At 40.8% G+C, this 14,335-nt stretch overlaps 1 protein-coding gene across 4 annotated transcripts in view; it reads left to right on the forward strand.

Annotated features, from left to right (window-relative positions):
• Positions 1-14,335, forward strand: part of kcnq5a (potassium voltage-gated channel, KQT-like subfamily, member 5a) — a 587,467-nt gene that overhangs the window by 439,796 nt on the left and 133,336 nt on the right. For all 4 annotated transcript variants that reach the window (XM_051919603.1, XM_051919604.1, XM_028820254.2 and 1 more), the window contains exon 3: positions 6,073-6,199. In XM_051919603.1, the coding sequence (XP_051775563.1) occupies positions 6,073-6,199 (127 nt within the window). The remainder of the gene's footprint in view (positions 1-6,072; positions 6,200-14,335) is intronic.

Here is a 14,335-nt window from a genome sequence, read left to right on the forward strand (position 1 = left end):
CCAATTAGTGGAAACCAATTTGATTGATAATCATAAAAGAGTACAGACGTTTCTGCCCAATAGGTAGACATTCACTCTCGGGGCTTGCTGTCAAGAATAAATCTGCACATAAAGGAAATTTGCATTGTGAAGCTTGTGCTCTCATAACACTTATCACCACTATTTATCATGACGGAGCCATGTAAGCCATGAAAGAACAGCAGCTCAGCATTGAATTATGAGCCTGAGCTCATCTGAAATACTGCTGTGTGAGAGCTGGGGGAGGCGCCTGATGCTTTATGCAAGTGGATGTAGTATCCTGTCATTTTATATACAGTATATATTAGCTGTGTAAGCCCGTGCTGTAAAAAGCCGGGGTCCTTGAAACTTGAAATTTTCACAAAAAAAACTGAAATGTAGAGATGTCAGGTAAGTGAAAGGAACTACTCTGAGCGTCTTTCTCTTAGGAGGTTTCATTTTGCTGATGTGCTTGCATCGTTTGTGTTATTAGCGGCTAAGCGAGTTGTCTGTTTCCTCAGAGGTGGAGCCCTTACCCTGACTCCAACGCTCACTTACGGGCTGGACAGACAAACACACTTCCACGCGTAGACGTTTATATATAAGATATTACACACACACACACATATATATCTATACTAATAAAAGGCAAAGCCCTCACTGACTCACTGACTGACTGACTAACTGACTGACTGACTCATCACTAATTCTGCAACTTCCCGTGTAGGTGGAAGGCTGAAATTTGGCAGGCTGATTCCTTACAGCTTACTTACAAAAGTTAGGCAGGTTTCATTTCGAAATTCAACGCGTAATGGTCATAACTGGAACCTCTTTTTTCACAATATACTGTAATGGACGGCAGCTCGATGGCCGTGGGAGGAGGAGTTGAGTGTCACATCATCACGCCTCCCACGTAATCACGTGAAAAGACTGTGAACGCAGTAGGGACAAATGAAGGAGGAGCCGCAAACAGCGAAGAACAAAAAATTCATTAAACAATTGAGAAGGGAGCGAGTGAAGCATACAAGCATGTTCATAAGGGAAACAAAGCACGGTGTAAAACGTAAGTTTAAATTAAGTTTATAGAAACGCTCCTGCTGCGGATTGCAATAACGTGAAAAGACTGTGAATGCAGTAGGGACAAATGAAGGAGGAGCCGCAAACAGCGAAGAACAAAAAATTCATTAAACAATTGAGAAGGGAGCGAGTGAAGCATACAAGCATGTTCATAAGGGAAACAAAGCACGGTGTAAAACGTAAGTTTAAATTAAGTTTATAGAAACGCTCCCGCTGCGGATTGCAATAACATATTCGCGAGATAAAAGTTTAATGAGAAGACACGAGGTATAAACGAACCACACGCCGTAGCGCAACGTTAGGGGCAACAGTTTCAACCATTCTATGATCTGCCTCTCGCAACTGAAAGACGGCACATGGCGGATGTTAGCCCACTTGCTGACTGCAACGTTAGGGGCTTCAACTCTGGCGCTGACGATATTCGATTCTCGAGAGGGGATGCAGTGAGTGTGTATGCCTGATGAGCCCAGAATTAAGGAGAAACATGTGTCGCATACTCTTTGCATTATTTGAAAGTAAACTATTAAAACCATTCTATGATCAGCTTCTGGGAACAGAAAGAGGGCACGTGGCGGATGTTAGGCGACTTCCTGACCAACCACAAGCGTAACCTGGCAGGTAACCATCCATACAGTCAGATTGTGATTCAGAAAACGAATGCCATGAATTTAATTACCACGATCTACATACTGTCAAATAAACGAAACACACACCGTAGCGGGACAGCTGTGAAAAGCGAGGTTCACAAAAAAACAGAACCTTAACAAATTGTTATTGGTATATTTTCGATCCGTTTAAAAAGGTTTTATTTTCTTCTTAAAAAATTAAAAGCAGTACTTCGCCGCAACGAAGCACGAGAATTTGGCTATATATATCTGCTTCTCACAATTAAAAGAGGGCACGTGGCGGATTTTAGACGACTTCATGACCAAACATAAGTGTAACCTGCCAGGTAGGGTTTCCACTTTTAATACAAAAAAATAAGGGACGCATACTGCAGCGGGTGCCACATCCCAGTGCCAACAGTTTGCAGACTCGCCCTCCTCACTGGACAGTTAAAAAGACCAATCAAACTAACGATGACATCAAGTATTACCCAATCAAAAGTAGGAAAGGAGGCATCTTCATAAAATGCGTGTGGGATGATTTGTATGAGACGCTGCTTTAAAAAAAATGATAAAAAAAATACGGGACAAATCCCGTCCCGTATTGATTCAAAACGGGACGCGCAATTTCATTCTCAAATACGGGACGATTCCGTATTTTAAAGGACGGGTGGCAACCCTACAGTGCCAGGTAACCACCCATACAATCAGATTGTGATTCAGACTAGGAATGCAATGAATGTAATTACCCCGATCTACATACAAGGCGAAAGTCTTGCAACATTCATAGATGATGGGTTGGGATAAGTACACCATAGAACATAAAAGAGCTTATGAAGCCTTGAACCGAAAAAAGCAAGATCTCAGAGATCGTAAAAAAAAAAATTAGAGGTAATGTCGTTTTACTCGCTGTAGATTTTAGTCAAACATTACCAGTTATTTCACGAGGGAGACCAGCAGATGAACTCAACGTGTGTTTAAAATCCATGCTTCTCCCACGCTCGGTTATATGTCGCGTGTTCTCGGGTAGGTGCACCAAAAAATGTAGACATTTAAGCATGTAATGGGCAAACAAAAAATGAGGTATACCCGAAGGCACTGCAGTAGTACTTAATGTAACTTTACTTCTTAAATGTTAATGTTTTACTGTTTAATAATTTATACGCTTCTTATATGTTGTTCAAATTCTTTTATCAAAATACCAGTGACAGCGCAATGCACGATAACGTGGAGTGAATACACCATACGCATCCGCCCACGGCCGCCCTGGTGTGCGCAGATAGGAGTTGATTCTACAATAAAATAAAATAAAGATAAAAACCCAGGATTGTTTCCTGCCTTGTGCCCTGTGTTGGCTGGGATTGGCTCCAGCAGACCATCGTGACCCTGTGTTCGGATTCAGCGGGTTCGTTTATTTGACAGTATGTAGATCGTGGTAATTAAATTCATGGCATTCGTTTTCTGAATCACAATCTGACTGTATGGATGGTTACCTGCCAGGTTACGCTTGTGGTTGGTCAGGAAGTCGCCTAACATCCGCCACGTGCCCTCTTTCTGTTCCCAGAAGCTGATCATAGAATGGTTTTAATAGTTTACTTTCAAATAATGCAAAGAGTATGCGGCACGTGTTTCTCCTTAATTCTGGGCTCATCAGGCATACACACTCACTGCATCCCCTCTCGAGAATCGAATATCGTCAGCGCCAGAGTTGAAGCCCCTAACGTTGCGGTCAGCAAGTGGGCTAACATCCGCCATGTGCCGTCTTTCAGTTGCGAGAGGCAGATCATAGAATGGTTGAAACTGTTGCCCCTAACGTTGCGCTACAGCGTGTGGTTCGTTTATACCTCGTGTCTTCTCATTAAACTTTTATCTCGCGAATATGTTATTGCAATCCGCAGCGGGAGCGTTTCTATAAACTTAATTTAAACTTACGTTTTACACCGTGCTTTGTTTCCCTTATGAACATGCTTGTATGCTTCACTTGCTCCCTTCTCAATTGCTTAATGAATTTTTTGTTCTTTGCTGTTTGCGGCTCCTCCTTCATTTGTCCCTACTGCATTCACAGTCTTTTCACGTTATTGCAATCCGCAGCGGGAGCGTTTCTATAAACTTAATTTAAACTTACGTTTTACACCGTGCTTTGTTTCCCTTATGAACATGCTAGTATGCTTCACTCGCTCCCTTCTCAATTGTTTAATGAATTTTTTGTTCTTCGCTGTTTGCGGCTCCTCCTTCATTTGTCCCTACTGCGTTCACAGTCTTTTCACGTGATTACGGGGGAGGCGTGATGATGTGACACTCAACTCTTCCTCCCACGGCCATCGAGCTGCCGTCCATTACAGTATATTGTGAAAAAAGAGGTTCCAGTTATGACCATTACGCGTTGAATTTCGAAATGAAACCTGCCTAACTTTTGTAAGTAAGCTGTAAGGAATCAGCCTGCCAAATTTCAGCCTTCCACCTACACGGGAAGTTGCAGAATTAGTGATGAGTCAGTCAGTCAGTCAGTCAGTGAGTCAGTGAGGGCTTTGCCTTTTATTAGTATAGATATATACAAACTGTACATCTTTTGAAAGCCTGAGTTATGAACATATGTTTACGCTGGAGAAGAATTAGATATTGAAATGGAGTAAAGTTCTCTGCTCATTCTTTGTACGCACCTCATGTAGCAGTGTCTCATATGTAAACACTTTTCAGCATTATGTTTGTTTGCTGTAATTTTACAATAAGCAGCGCCAGTCAAATATCTGGAAACACCCAGAAATGTTCATGTTTTTGATAGAAATTAATACCTTTTTTATCAAGATACCTTTAACTTATTTTTAAAAGTACAGCCAAGACACTACTAGTGTTAATGGCTATTAATTCTTGAAATTACTCATTTTTAATTTATAATTCACATATGGCTGCAAAGCCCACCTTTCAGCATCCATTCCTTCAGATTCCTAATGGTCAACTCCCTTTGCTCATCCTTAATTAGTTATTTTAAATGCTCACTGGTTATTAGAGAAGCCTTTGTAATTGTGTTAGCACCGCTGAAACCTTCAACAGAGAAAAGTCTGGGATAACACTGGGATACCGGGCTATGAGGCAGAGCTCCAAAGAAAAAGCCGCATATGAAAGTGGCAAATAAAAGGAAAAGGTTAAAATGGGCAAAAAAACACAGAGATTGGACGAAGGTGACTGGAAAAAGTGTGTTATGGTCATCATCCTGGAGTTGTGTTTTTGCTGTTGAAGATGAGACTGGTATTCAGTGTGTATTTAAAGAAGAAGCGAACTGAGGACCTGTAAGGTGCTTATTTCTCACACTACAGAGTCTTTTGTTCTTATGCTCTTATGCAGTTGTCCATCTCAGGCCTTCCTCCTCTTTTTTTACCCTGGTTAGACTGGTCATGAGTTCTTATGCATCACGTCCTAATTCCAGTGCTGTTTATATTGCCAGTGTGCAGTTTCCTCCCCCTTCCCACAGTGGGATGAGTGCGAATGCTCGGACGGCCATCTGTAGATGTCCAATCAGAGAATGAATACAAAGCCTCTGTCCCTTGATTGTTACTTTGTCAGACATACAGTACTGTAGTATTAAAATGTGAGTCATCTCATCACCTTCAAGTTAAACATTTACAGCTCACATCTGATCGGTCACGTCATTGTGTGAAAGCACACACTAATAAAAATGGCAATAATGAACAACTCTGCGAGTGTGTTTTGCCCCCTTGTTTTTTTAATAATGAGCATGATTCCAGCAATCAGGTGCTAAAATTCTCCTGTGTCAAACACAAAACAGTTCCAGACATTACGTCTGTGTTTTTTTTTTCTAGATGTGTTAGTACGTTGCTACAGCACTGTGAGCCATTTTTCATGTGCAGTTGTTCCTCCTGCTTTTCTCATGTATTGTTGTTCATTCTGAGGTAATATGTCACTGAACAGTGTGGTATCGACTTTCATTTGGTACTGCTGATACTGTAAAAAGGTTAGTGTTGTTACGTTTCATCGACCTATCGGTTCTTGTGACATCCCTAGTGGTAACATTCCTGAAGTAGCAACATTTAATGGCATTTGAAAATATCTGGATGAGATACTGGGACATCTGTGCTAAGTGAATGAGCTCGACAGACCATTCTACTTTAATACTACGTAAATATTGGCTTTGCAATATGCGGTTTTAAATATATATATGTTTTTAATGGCAGAAAGCTATTTGTATTGTTATTTGACATTAAAGAACCGATTCACAAAGAGTTGCTAATACATTTCCTGGTGCAGAGTCTTTATTGTTTTATATCTTTTTCTGATTTCAAATTTAAGTAACGCTGTCACTGAGGGTGATAAGAGTTCAGATCTCAAAGAGAGAAACTTCAGTGATATGGCTAATAACCATCCATTTCCATTTCAGGAATTTGTCATGATTGTGGTGTTTGGGCTGGAGTACATCATTCGGATCTGGTCTGCTGGCTGCTGTTGCCGCTACCGAGGATGGCAGGGCCGCCTTCGCTTTGCCAGAAAGCCATTCTGCGTCATAGGTAAGCTTGTATATTTTAATTGTGTTACACTGTGATTGTTTTGTTTCCTGCAAATGAACAAATTGTTGAGGGTTCATGGGACTATGCTTAAAAAAAAAAACGGAAAACTGAACTGTTGTCTTTTTTTCATTACTCATCCTTCACCTTTGTAATTCTAAGTTTACAAGTTTAAGCTTCACACCATAAGGCTGTCAAAGAGTTAAACACCCATCATGTGGTTATAGTGAAACTTTCATTTTTTGGTCTTTGATGTGTTTTGTATACATACTGTATAACATGCGAGGCTACTGGTGCGTAGAGTAGCAAATTGGTACCCATAATGCAAGATCATTTCTCATTGAGCGGCTTATCTCTCTTAGCAGTGCCTGGAAGTCATTGTTGAACAATTTGATTATTTGTGCTGGCTTGCAATCTTATTGCTGTTCCATCCGTCCAACTACTTTACCTGCTTAATTCAATAATTGAGTCGCAGGGGGATGAAGCCTATCCTAGCAGCAAGGCAAAACAGTAACCAGTCTGGGCCATGGTGACTGTGTGCATCTAGGTGGCAATGAAACAGGCCAAATAATTATCCTTTATTATATAAGTCTATAACCCAAAAACAGTAATGAAAATGAAGGTCAAAACACCAGGCTAGCAATTACAGACAAAATCATCCAAAATCTCTAGAAAATATCAAAATCAACAACACAATCAATGGTGGAAATAATACTAAAGTCCTAAACTTGGAAGCACCGGACTAGAGGCTTTCCCATGGGCAGACAGCACAATGTTAGAGCCAAGACTCTCTGCTTGATCTCCAGTGCACCCCCCAAATCATACAACTGCAGTATTAGTGATGTTGCATGTTAACAGATACTGACAGGAGGGTTCATGGGTAAAATGCAGACAAAAGGAGAAGCTAAGGGCCGAGCGCAGCCAGGTTCTGACGTATATAATTAAGGAGATGAAGGTTTCCAGTTGGCTTCTAAATTTGCAGCTGATTCTTCACTGCCTTACAAGTTTCTCCTATATATTATGTTATTATTTAAAGATAACTTTTTCATAAAACTTTGAAGTATGCTGTTCTGAAATGTGATTTCTTTTATCTTCTGAGCTAATGGAAGCATTCAGAGGTGTGTCAATCACTTTTCCTTTAAAGCTGCTTACCACCATATTTAAAGACTAATTATTATGGACATCAAAAAATGCACCGTTGTGAGAGTGACATAATTGCTAAGGTGCTACCCTGAAAATGACATGGTCACCAGTTTAATCCCAAGCTCTGACTGTCTGTGTGACACAGAAGGAGACACTTACTGTAAACTGCCATGGCATCAGCTGTAGAAATATCATTGTGTTGTCACAAAGTGGTCCTCTGGGAATCTGGCACTCCACATATTTAGTTACCTTATTAAGGGCAGGGAAGCCTAATGGCTTAAGTGTTGGACCGTAGAGCACAAGGTTACCAGTTCAAGTCCCACCACAGAAAGTGGTTCTCAAAATGTGGTCCATGGACTACCTGCGGTCCTCAGAAGTTACTCAAGTGGTCTGAAGGTGATAGTCATCGTGTCAGAGCATCGCTAAGGTACATTAATCTGTTATGTGTTTACATACGTATTTATATATATATAAATCAGGCACAAGCCTGATCTTCGTGCTTTTAAATTAACTCCCCACTGATGCGTCCACAAGAAACTGATCTATAACTATCAAAATGGAGCATACTTTCCACTACTTCTTGCTCTGCTATTGTTTTCTTGTAGCAGTCATGAGCATGTCTGTCATTTCAGTCTCCCCTCCTTCAGATTTTATGATGTGCACCTTGACAAACTGTGTGGCACAAGTGAAGTCCTTTAATATTCCACAAACGGTCTATATACAAATAAGATTAATAAATTAATTATGGCAGAGTGTTTAAGATATTGAACAGCCTACAAGGCCGTTGGTTTATTCCTGGCTACTGACATTTGTGATTCTAAAATAACTCACTTAATGCCTAATCCCACATTTTATAAATATGGAAACACCTGCACTATAACAGCACCTGAAAGATTTTCTTCACTATGGAATGGTGTTATAAAGAATAAACTTTGCAGATCCATCCAACTGTAATATAGGCAGAAAGCAGGCAGAGATTTAAGGCATTGTAACAACTCATTCATTTGTGGCATTTTTTTTTCAAACACGGGAGCGATTTCCACTGTAGTTCTGATCACTCAGGTAGATGTGAACACTGTAGTGCAGACCAAAGCAATCGGACTGAGACCCTTTAGAAGCAGTGGTCTCATTGCAGTACCAAGTGAATCCTGGAGCGGTTTATGTGAGGTATGAATGTGATCAAACATAGGTCTGACCTAAATACAGGAAATACTGTGCATTGTGGGATACATTTCAGTTTGACAATATCAGTTAAACATAAATACACACACACACATACAAGTGCCAGCCAATCAGATCATTCATGTGTCATGAGATAGCTCAAACCTCACAAGGAGCTGGTGAGAAACAAATGTCATTTGTGACCAAAGATTAAACCTCCTAATCTGTACCACAAGAGTGATGCACACGGTTGGGTGTCCCCACAATGCAATTGCACTTTGGTCATGATGAGGAGGAACATGAACTTTGATAGTGTGTAGTAAATGATAATCCAATTTCCAAAGAGAACATTATTCACACATACTTACGGGTTTGATGACTGTCAAAATGTGATTGAAGATCTGCATTCCATGATCCTCATGAAACAGAGAGTTAAGGGGGAGCACGGAGAGAGTCATGGCATGACACAGTGGAAGGTGTTCAGGAACACTGCAAGAGTTAACGCCACTTTAGAAACGGCACAAGAACAGCTGTGGCTCGTTTCAGCAGTTGTTCCTTTATGAGGCGCTTCCAGTGGCTATCACAGCAGAAGGTGAAATACTTTTAAAAATTCAGTTGTAGATCATACATCCATCCATTATCTAACCCGCTATATCCTAACTACAGGGTCACGGGGTCAGTTGTAGATCATTCATTGTTAAATAAACATGCCTGATATTGGGCTTTACTCTCATTTGGTGTATGTGCTTTGGTCTTTCCATCTCAGTGTTCATTATGGTATTATTCTGGATGTAGCAATTGCACGCAACTTAGAGCAATATCCCACCTTATTATGTTTTCCTTCTTCTTCTGTTTTCACTTTCACATTAAAGAGTCTTTTTTCTACCGATCAATGTCAAAAGAGCCAAATTAAATCCACTCTGATTCAGTGTTGTATAACAAAAAAACGTGAAAACTTCCAAAGGTTGAATACTTTTTATGGGTACTGTATGAGTGCATAGGCCCAGCAGTGGATTGACCCTTTGTCCCAGGTTAGTTCCTACCTTGCAGCCAATAATTCCAAGCCCCTGTGAGCCTGAATTGGATTAACCAGGTATGAAAATATATACATGAATATTATTACTGTTTTATTCAAATTTCCTAAATATTTGTAATGATTAGTACTTGCCAATTTATGTTTGGGTCAAAAATGTACTCTTCTGTGTTGAATAGACTGACCCAGAGGCAGAAGAAAGTAACGCCTTGTTCTCAGTGTAATGAAGAAGTACAAACCCCTTTGTATATCGGGGGTCTCCTGTTTTACATTATTCCATTCGATCACTCAGGTAAACATAATGTGAAAATGAACAGTTTAATGATCCCAGAATTTTGAGAGCTTATGCTCTGCTCACTAAACTCTGTGACAATCACGTTCTAAATGGTGTCAAAACTAGAGAAAAGAGCTCAAGCTATTAGATCTTTCCAGTAGATTAGGTAGCTTTACACACTGACAGGATTGTGCAGAGGGTTTTGAAGGAAAATGGCTTGGGGGATGGGGAGTGGAAAGAAATGTGACAAAAAGCCCCCTGCAATTGATTGGCCAGGTAGCCTATACACCTGGTGTTGATTTATAATATACAGTACCTGTCTGACACCAAGCAAGGGAATCAATACTTGTACAGCAAGCATAGCAAATGCCATTTGTGGCATGTAACCACTGCTGTCATAGCGGCAATGTTTAAAAAAGAAATGAAAATGTACTGTTCTCAGAATCTGTTTTATCAAGAAGTAAATGTACAAAGGGTTTGTCTGTTCTTTGACCATACAGTCGAAGGAACAAGATGCATGATCTAATTAATTTTAGCTGTGGTATGATTGTGGTGCTATACAAGGTGTCCAGCATCTCATAAACAGATGTTCTCCATGATTTCCATGCACCACGATCTCTAGTGGAGGTGCAATAAACAAAAAGCATCCAGTAAGATTTGAGTTCTGTGGGTGAAAACACCTAGTTAATGACAGAAGTCAGAAGAGCCGTGTGCGCAAGAGTATTTCTGATTATGAAAAACGTCAGATGTCGAAGCCAAAGGGCTACAGCAGAAGAAGACTACGCCAGATCCTACTCCTGTCAGATAAAAACTGCAGGATGAGGCTACAGTGGACATGTCATCACCAAAACTAGACAACTGAAGAGGGGAAATATGTTAGTTGGTCTGACAAATCTTGATTTCTACTGTGACATGAAGATGGTGGAATTAGAGCAGGGTATGAAACTTCATGAACCCATTGCAGCGGTGGCATCAACAGTACAGGCTGGAGGTGGAAGTTTAATTATGTGAGAAAATCTTCTTGTCACACATCCATCCATCCATCCATTTTCCAACCCGCTGAATCCAAACACAGGGTCACGGGGGTCTGCTGGAGCCAATCCCAGCCAACACAGGGCACAAGGCAGGGAACCAATCCTGGGCAGGGTGCCAACCCACCACAGGACACACACAAACACACCCACACTAGGGCCAATTTAGAATCGCCAATCCACCTAACCTGCATGTCTTTGGACTGTGGGAGGAAACCGGAGCGCCCAGAGGAAACCCACGCAGACACGGGGAGAACATGCAAACTCCACGCAGGGAGGACCCGGGAAGCGAACCCAGGTCCCCAGATCTCCCAACTGCGAGGCAGCAGCGCTACCCACTGCGCCACCGTGCCGCCCCTTCTTGTCACACATTAGGCCTTGTAATACTATTTGAGCATCATTTGAATCTACAGGAACTGTGCGACTCTATTAAGACTGTATGGACTTAAGAGTGTTTCCTACACCTTACTGAGTCCATGTCTGGCTGTTCTGGAAGCACAAAAATGGTCCTACCTTTTACTAGATCTAATATCTAAAAACGTGGCCAGTGAGTGTAGAATAAGGTTGATTTGTTTCCAAGGTCTGCATTGAGTAGTAGTGTGCAGCTCGGCTGCCTCAGCGGTCCAGGGACTTGTGTTCAATTCCACGCCAGGTCACAGTTTATGTTGGATTTTCATGTCCTCTGCTTATCCACCTGTCTGGTACTTTGGGTTCCTCCTATATAACAAAGATGTGCAGGTCAGATGTGCTGTTGGTTCTAAACTGACCAAGTATGTGTGAGTATGGGCATTGTACCGAAGTGTGCAATGTGCTGCACTGTTTTCCATCTTCATTTGCTTTCCAACTTGAGTCCAGAGCTGCAGGAGTTGGTTTTGGCATGCTGTGAACCTGTCATGGAAAATGTAGGCTTCATAAATGGATGGACAGATGCATTAATGATTGAGGGTAATGAAGAAAATGTTTCCCAATCTTATCGGCTCAATATTTTACTGTTTAATTTTAGTGCAAAAATTTACTTTAGTCATTTAAATAAGGCAGTTAGCACACTTGTTTCTCATAGCTCTAAAGACCTGTGTTCAGTAAATGGTCTTGGCACTCTTTGCATGGAGTTCATGTGTGCATGTGTGTTGATTTGTTGTGGCATCTCTGCTTTAGATCGTTCTCTCTATATTTTCCTGTTATGTGTGATGGGGGTGTTAGGGGGGTCTGTGTGTGTGCGATGACAAATTACTTTCCTGTGGAGAATGTTGATAGCTACCTTCTGCCCAATGCTACTGTCATAACACAAGCTTATAATAGAAAATAAAAACAATTCAGAAAGTGCATAAATAAATAGATATTCAGGTCACTATTAAGACACACAAACGGCTCTTAAATACTGTAACGTTAAGATTTGGCTCTTAGGTTAACGTGATGAGCTATTACCATATTTGCGTATCTGATATGAAAGTGTTTTTGATAAATAACTTTCTCTTTATTTCCCTCCCACATACTTTGGAGTAGATTGGATTAATTTAAGCATTTACTGACCCCTCCAGTGACGCCCAACAATTGTGCGTCTCTGTGGGTACACTATACAAAACATTTTCTGCTTAAAAGCACACCTTTCAACTCTCACAGCTTTCCCATCAGTCTTACTGGTTTTGACCTTTCTGAAAGCATCAAAGCCATGAAATGAATTTTTCACAGTTTTTAGTTTAAGTTTTACTGCTGTGAGGCTCAGCAACGTGTCAAAGTCCTGTGAAGTCAAGCCCCCTTTGCAGGCAAGCATCTTCAAAGGGGGACACTTACATAAACTTTGATTTAGCTCAGTGTGAATGCTGCGGTAATCTCAAGGTCCACCATGAATTTTCTTCAGAGATCTCAATGAGGTGTGTGTGCTCAGAAGCAGGCAAGTATGTTAGCACCCGTGTGGGATCAAGAATGTCAGAGCGAGTCATATGCCTTGTACACTGGGATTAGCAGGCTTGTTTTCGAATAACCCTGTCACATTCTTACAGGAGTATCTTATAGCCAACTTTGTTCCAACAGAGTTAGGAATATCATAAAAAACAAATGGCAGTGGATTGCAGCAGGAGACAAAAGAGCTCTTGTGAGACACAGTAAGGACATTTACCCAGTAGTTGTATAAAGAGAAGGGAATGTAAATGTCACCAATTAAAAAAAAACAAAAACTTGTGTTTACTCTACAATCTGATCTACTCAGGAGGCCAACTCCACCTCACAACTCTCATCTACACCAACAACATCTTGAATGGCTCTGCTCCTGGTCTCTCCATATGTTCTTCCATAAAGCTGTGATGCCTCTGCCTGTTTACTTAATATGTCTTATCTCGCTAGGCGCAAAGTACAGAATCACTCATTGATACTTCCTGCTTCTCGGTTTTGGAATAATCTCCCCCTGACCATCAGAATCATACCCAGCGCACCAACACTCACATGCTTCTTGAACATTCACCTCTTCACCTCACACTTTCAGTTGGATCAAATGGAAACGAAAAAGTGGTGGAATGAAAGAGAGGTCTGACTGTGCTGAGGAACAGAATAGGAACGGCAGGCAGCTGCATTCCGAAATGAGAGTAACGAGGAGTCACATCAGGAAGAAATGGAGAAACCAAGGGCCTCACCAAGATGTGCAGTGGTGTATTTAGTGACGAAGGGACAAATCTTACAAAAATGCTCAAACTTTCCACTCTGCCTGCTATACTTTTGGATTTCATTTATTGATCCTTTCTACAGTCAGCTTAATTTGCACTGAAGGTACGTGCATACTGTATACAAAATCATCCAAGATCAATATTTGCTTAGATTTGTTATGTCAGTTGGTCATATTGAATCATTATACAGAAATCATATAAAAATATTTCTGTCAATAGGCAGCTACAGTCATGTGAAAAAGGAAATACTCCCCACATAATGTTTTTTTTTTCTTTCAACGTATGTGGACATGCATAAGTAAGGAAGACATAGATAAAATATTCTGAGTTTAAAAAAAAGCTCCTTTAGACCTTGCTGTTTTTTGCGTGCTAGATGTATGTTACTGTGCGTTTATAATGGCAGTTGCTGGCAGCTATTCTGTTCTGTAAACAATGAAGTGAACATGTACTGTAAAGGCAGTGAATCCTTTCATGTACATGAAGGAAGCCTGCTGTGGTTAACGTGAAGAGCACATATAGGCAGTGCAGGCCACCTGAAATGAACCCAGGAACTGGTAGAAGTCATTGCTTGGCACACTACGATTTAGTCTCCTGAAGAAAATGTAATGGTCTAGCCCACTGCTGACAGTTTTGGAAGGACAAGTCATCAGTCTTTGGTTGTCATTTGATTTACATCCGATTTTTAGAGAGAAAAAAGCTATAAATTCATGTTTAATCAAATTTGTTAATATGTACGTAATAACTGCTCTTGCAGCAGAGACTTCACTGGAAACTTTCATTCTCCCTTTTTTGCCTACTTCACAAAAGTCATTTTCAACCAGATAATATGAACCTAAAATA

The sequence above is a fragment of the Erpetoichthys calabaricus genome, chromosome 15 (assembly GCF_900747795.2).
Source record: "Erpetoichthys calabaricus chromosome 15, fErpCal1.3, whole genome shotgun sequence".
In the NCBI taxonomy this organism is placed as follows: Eukaryota; Metazoa; Chordata; class Cladistia; order Polypteriformes; family Polypteridae; genus Erpetoichthys; species Erpetoichthys calabaricus.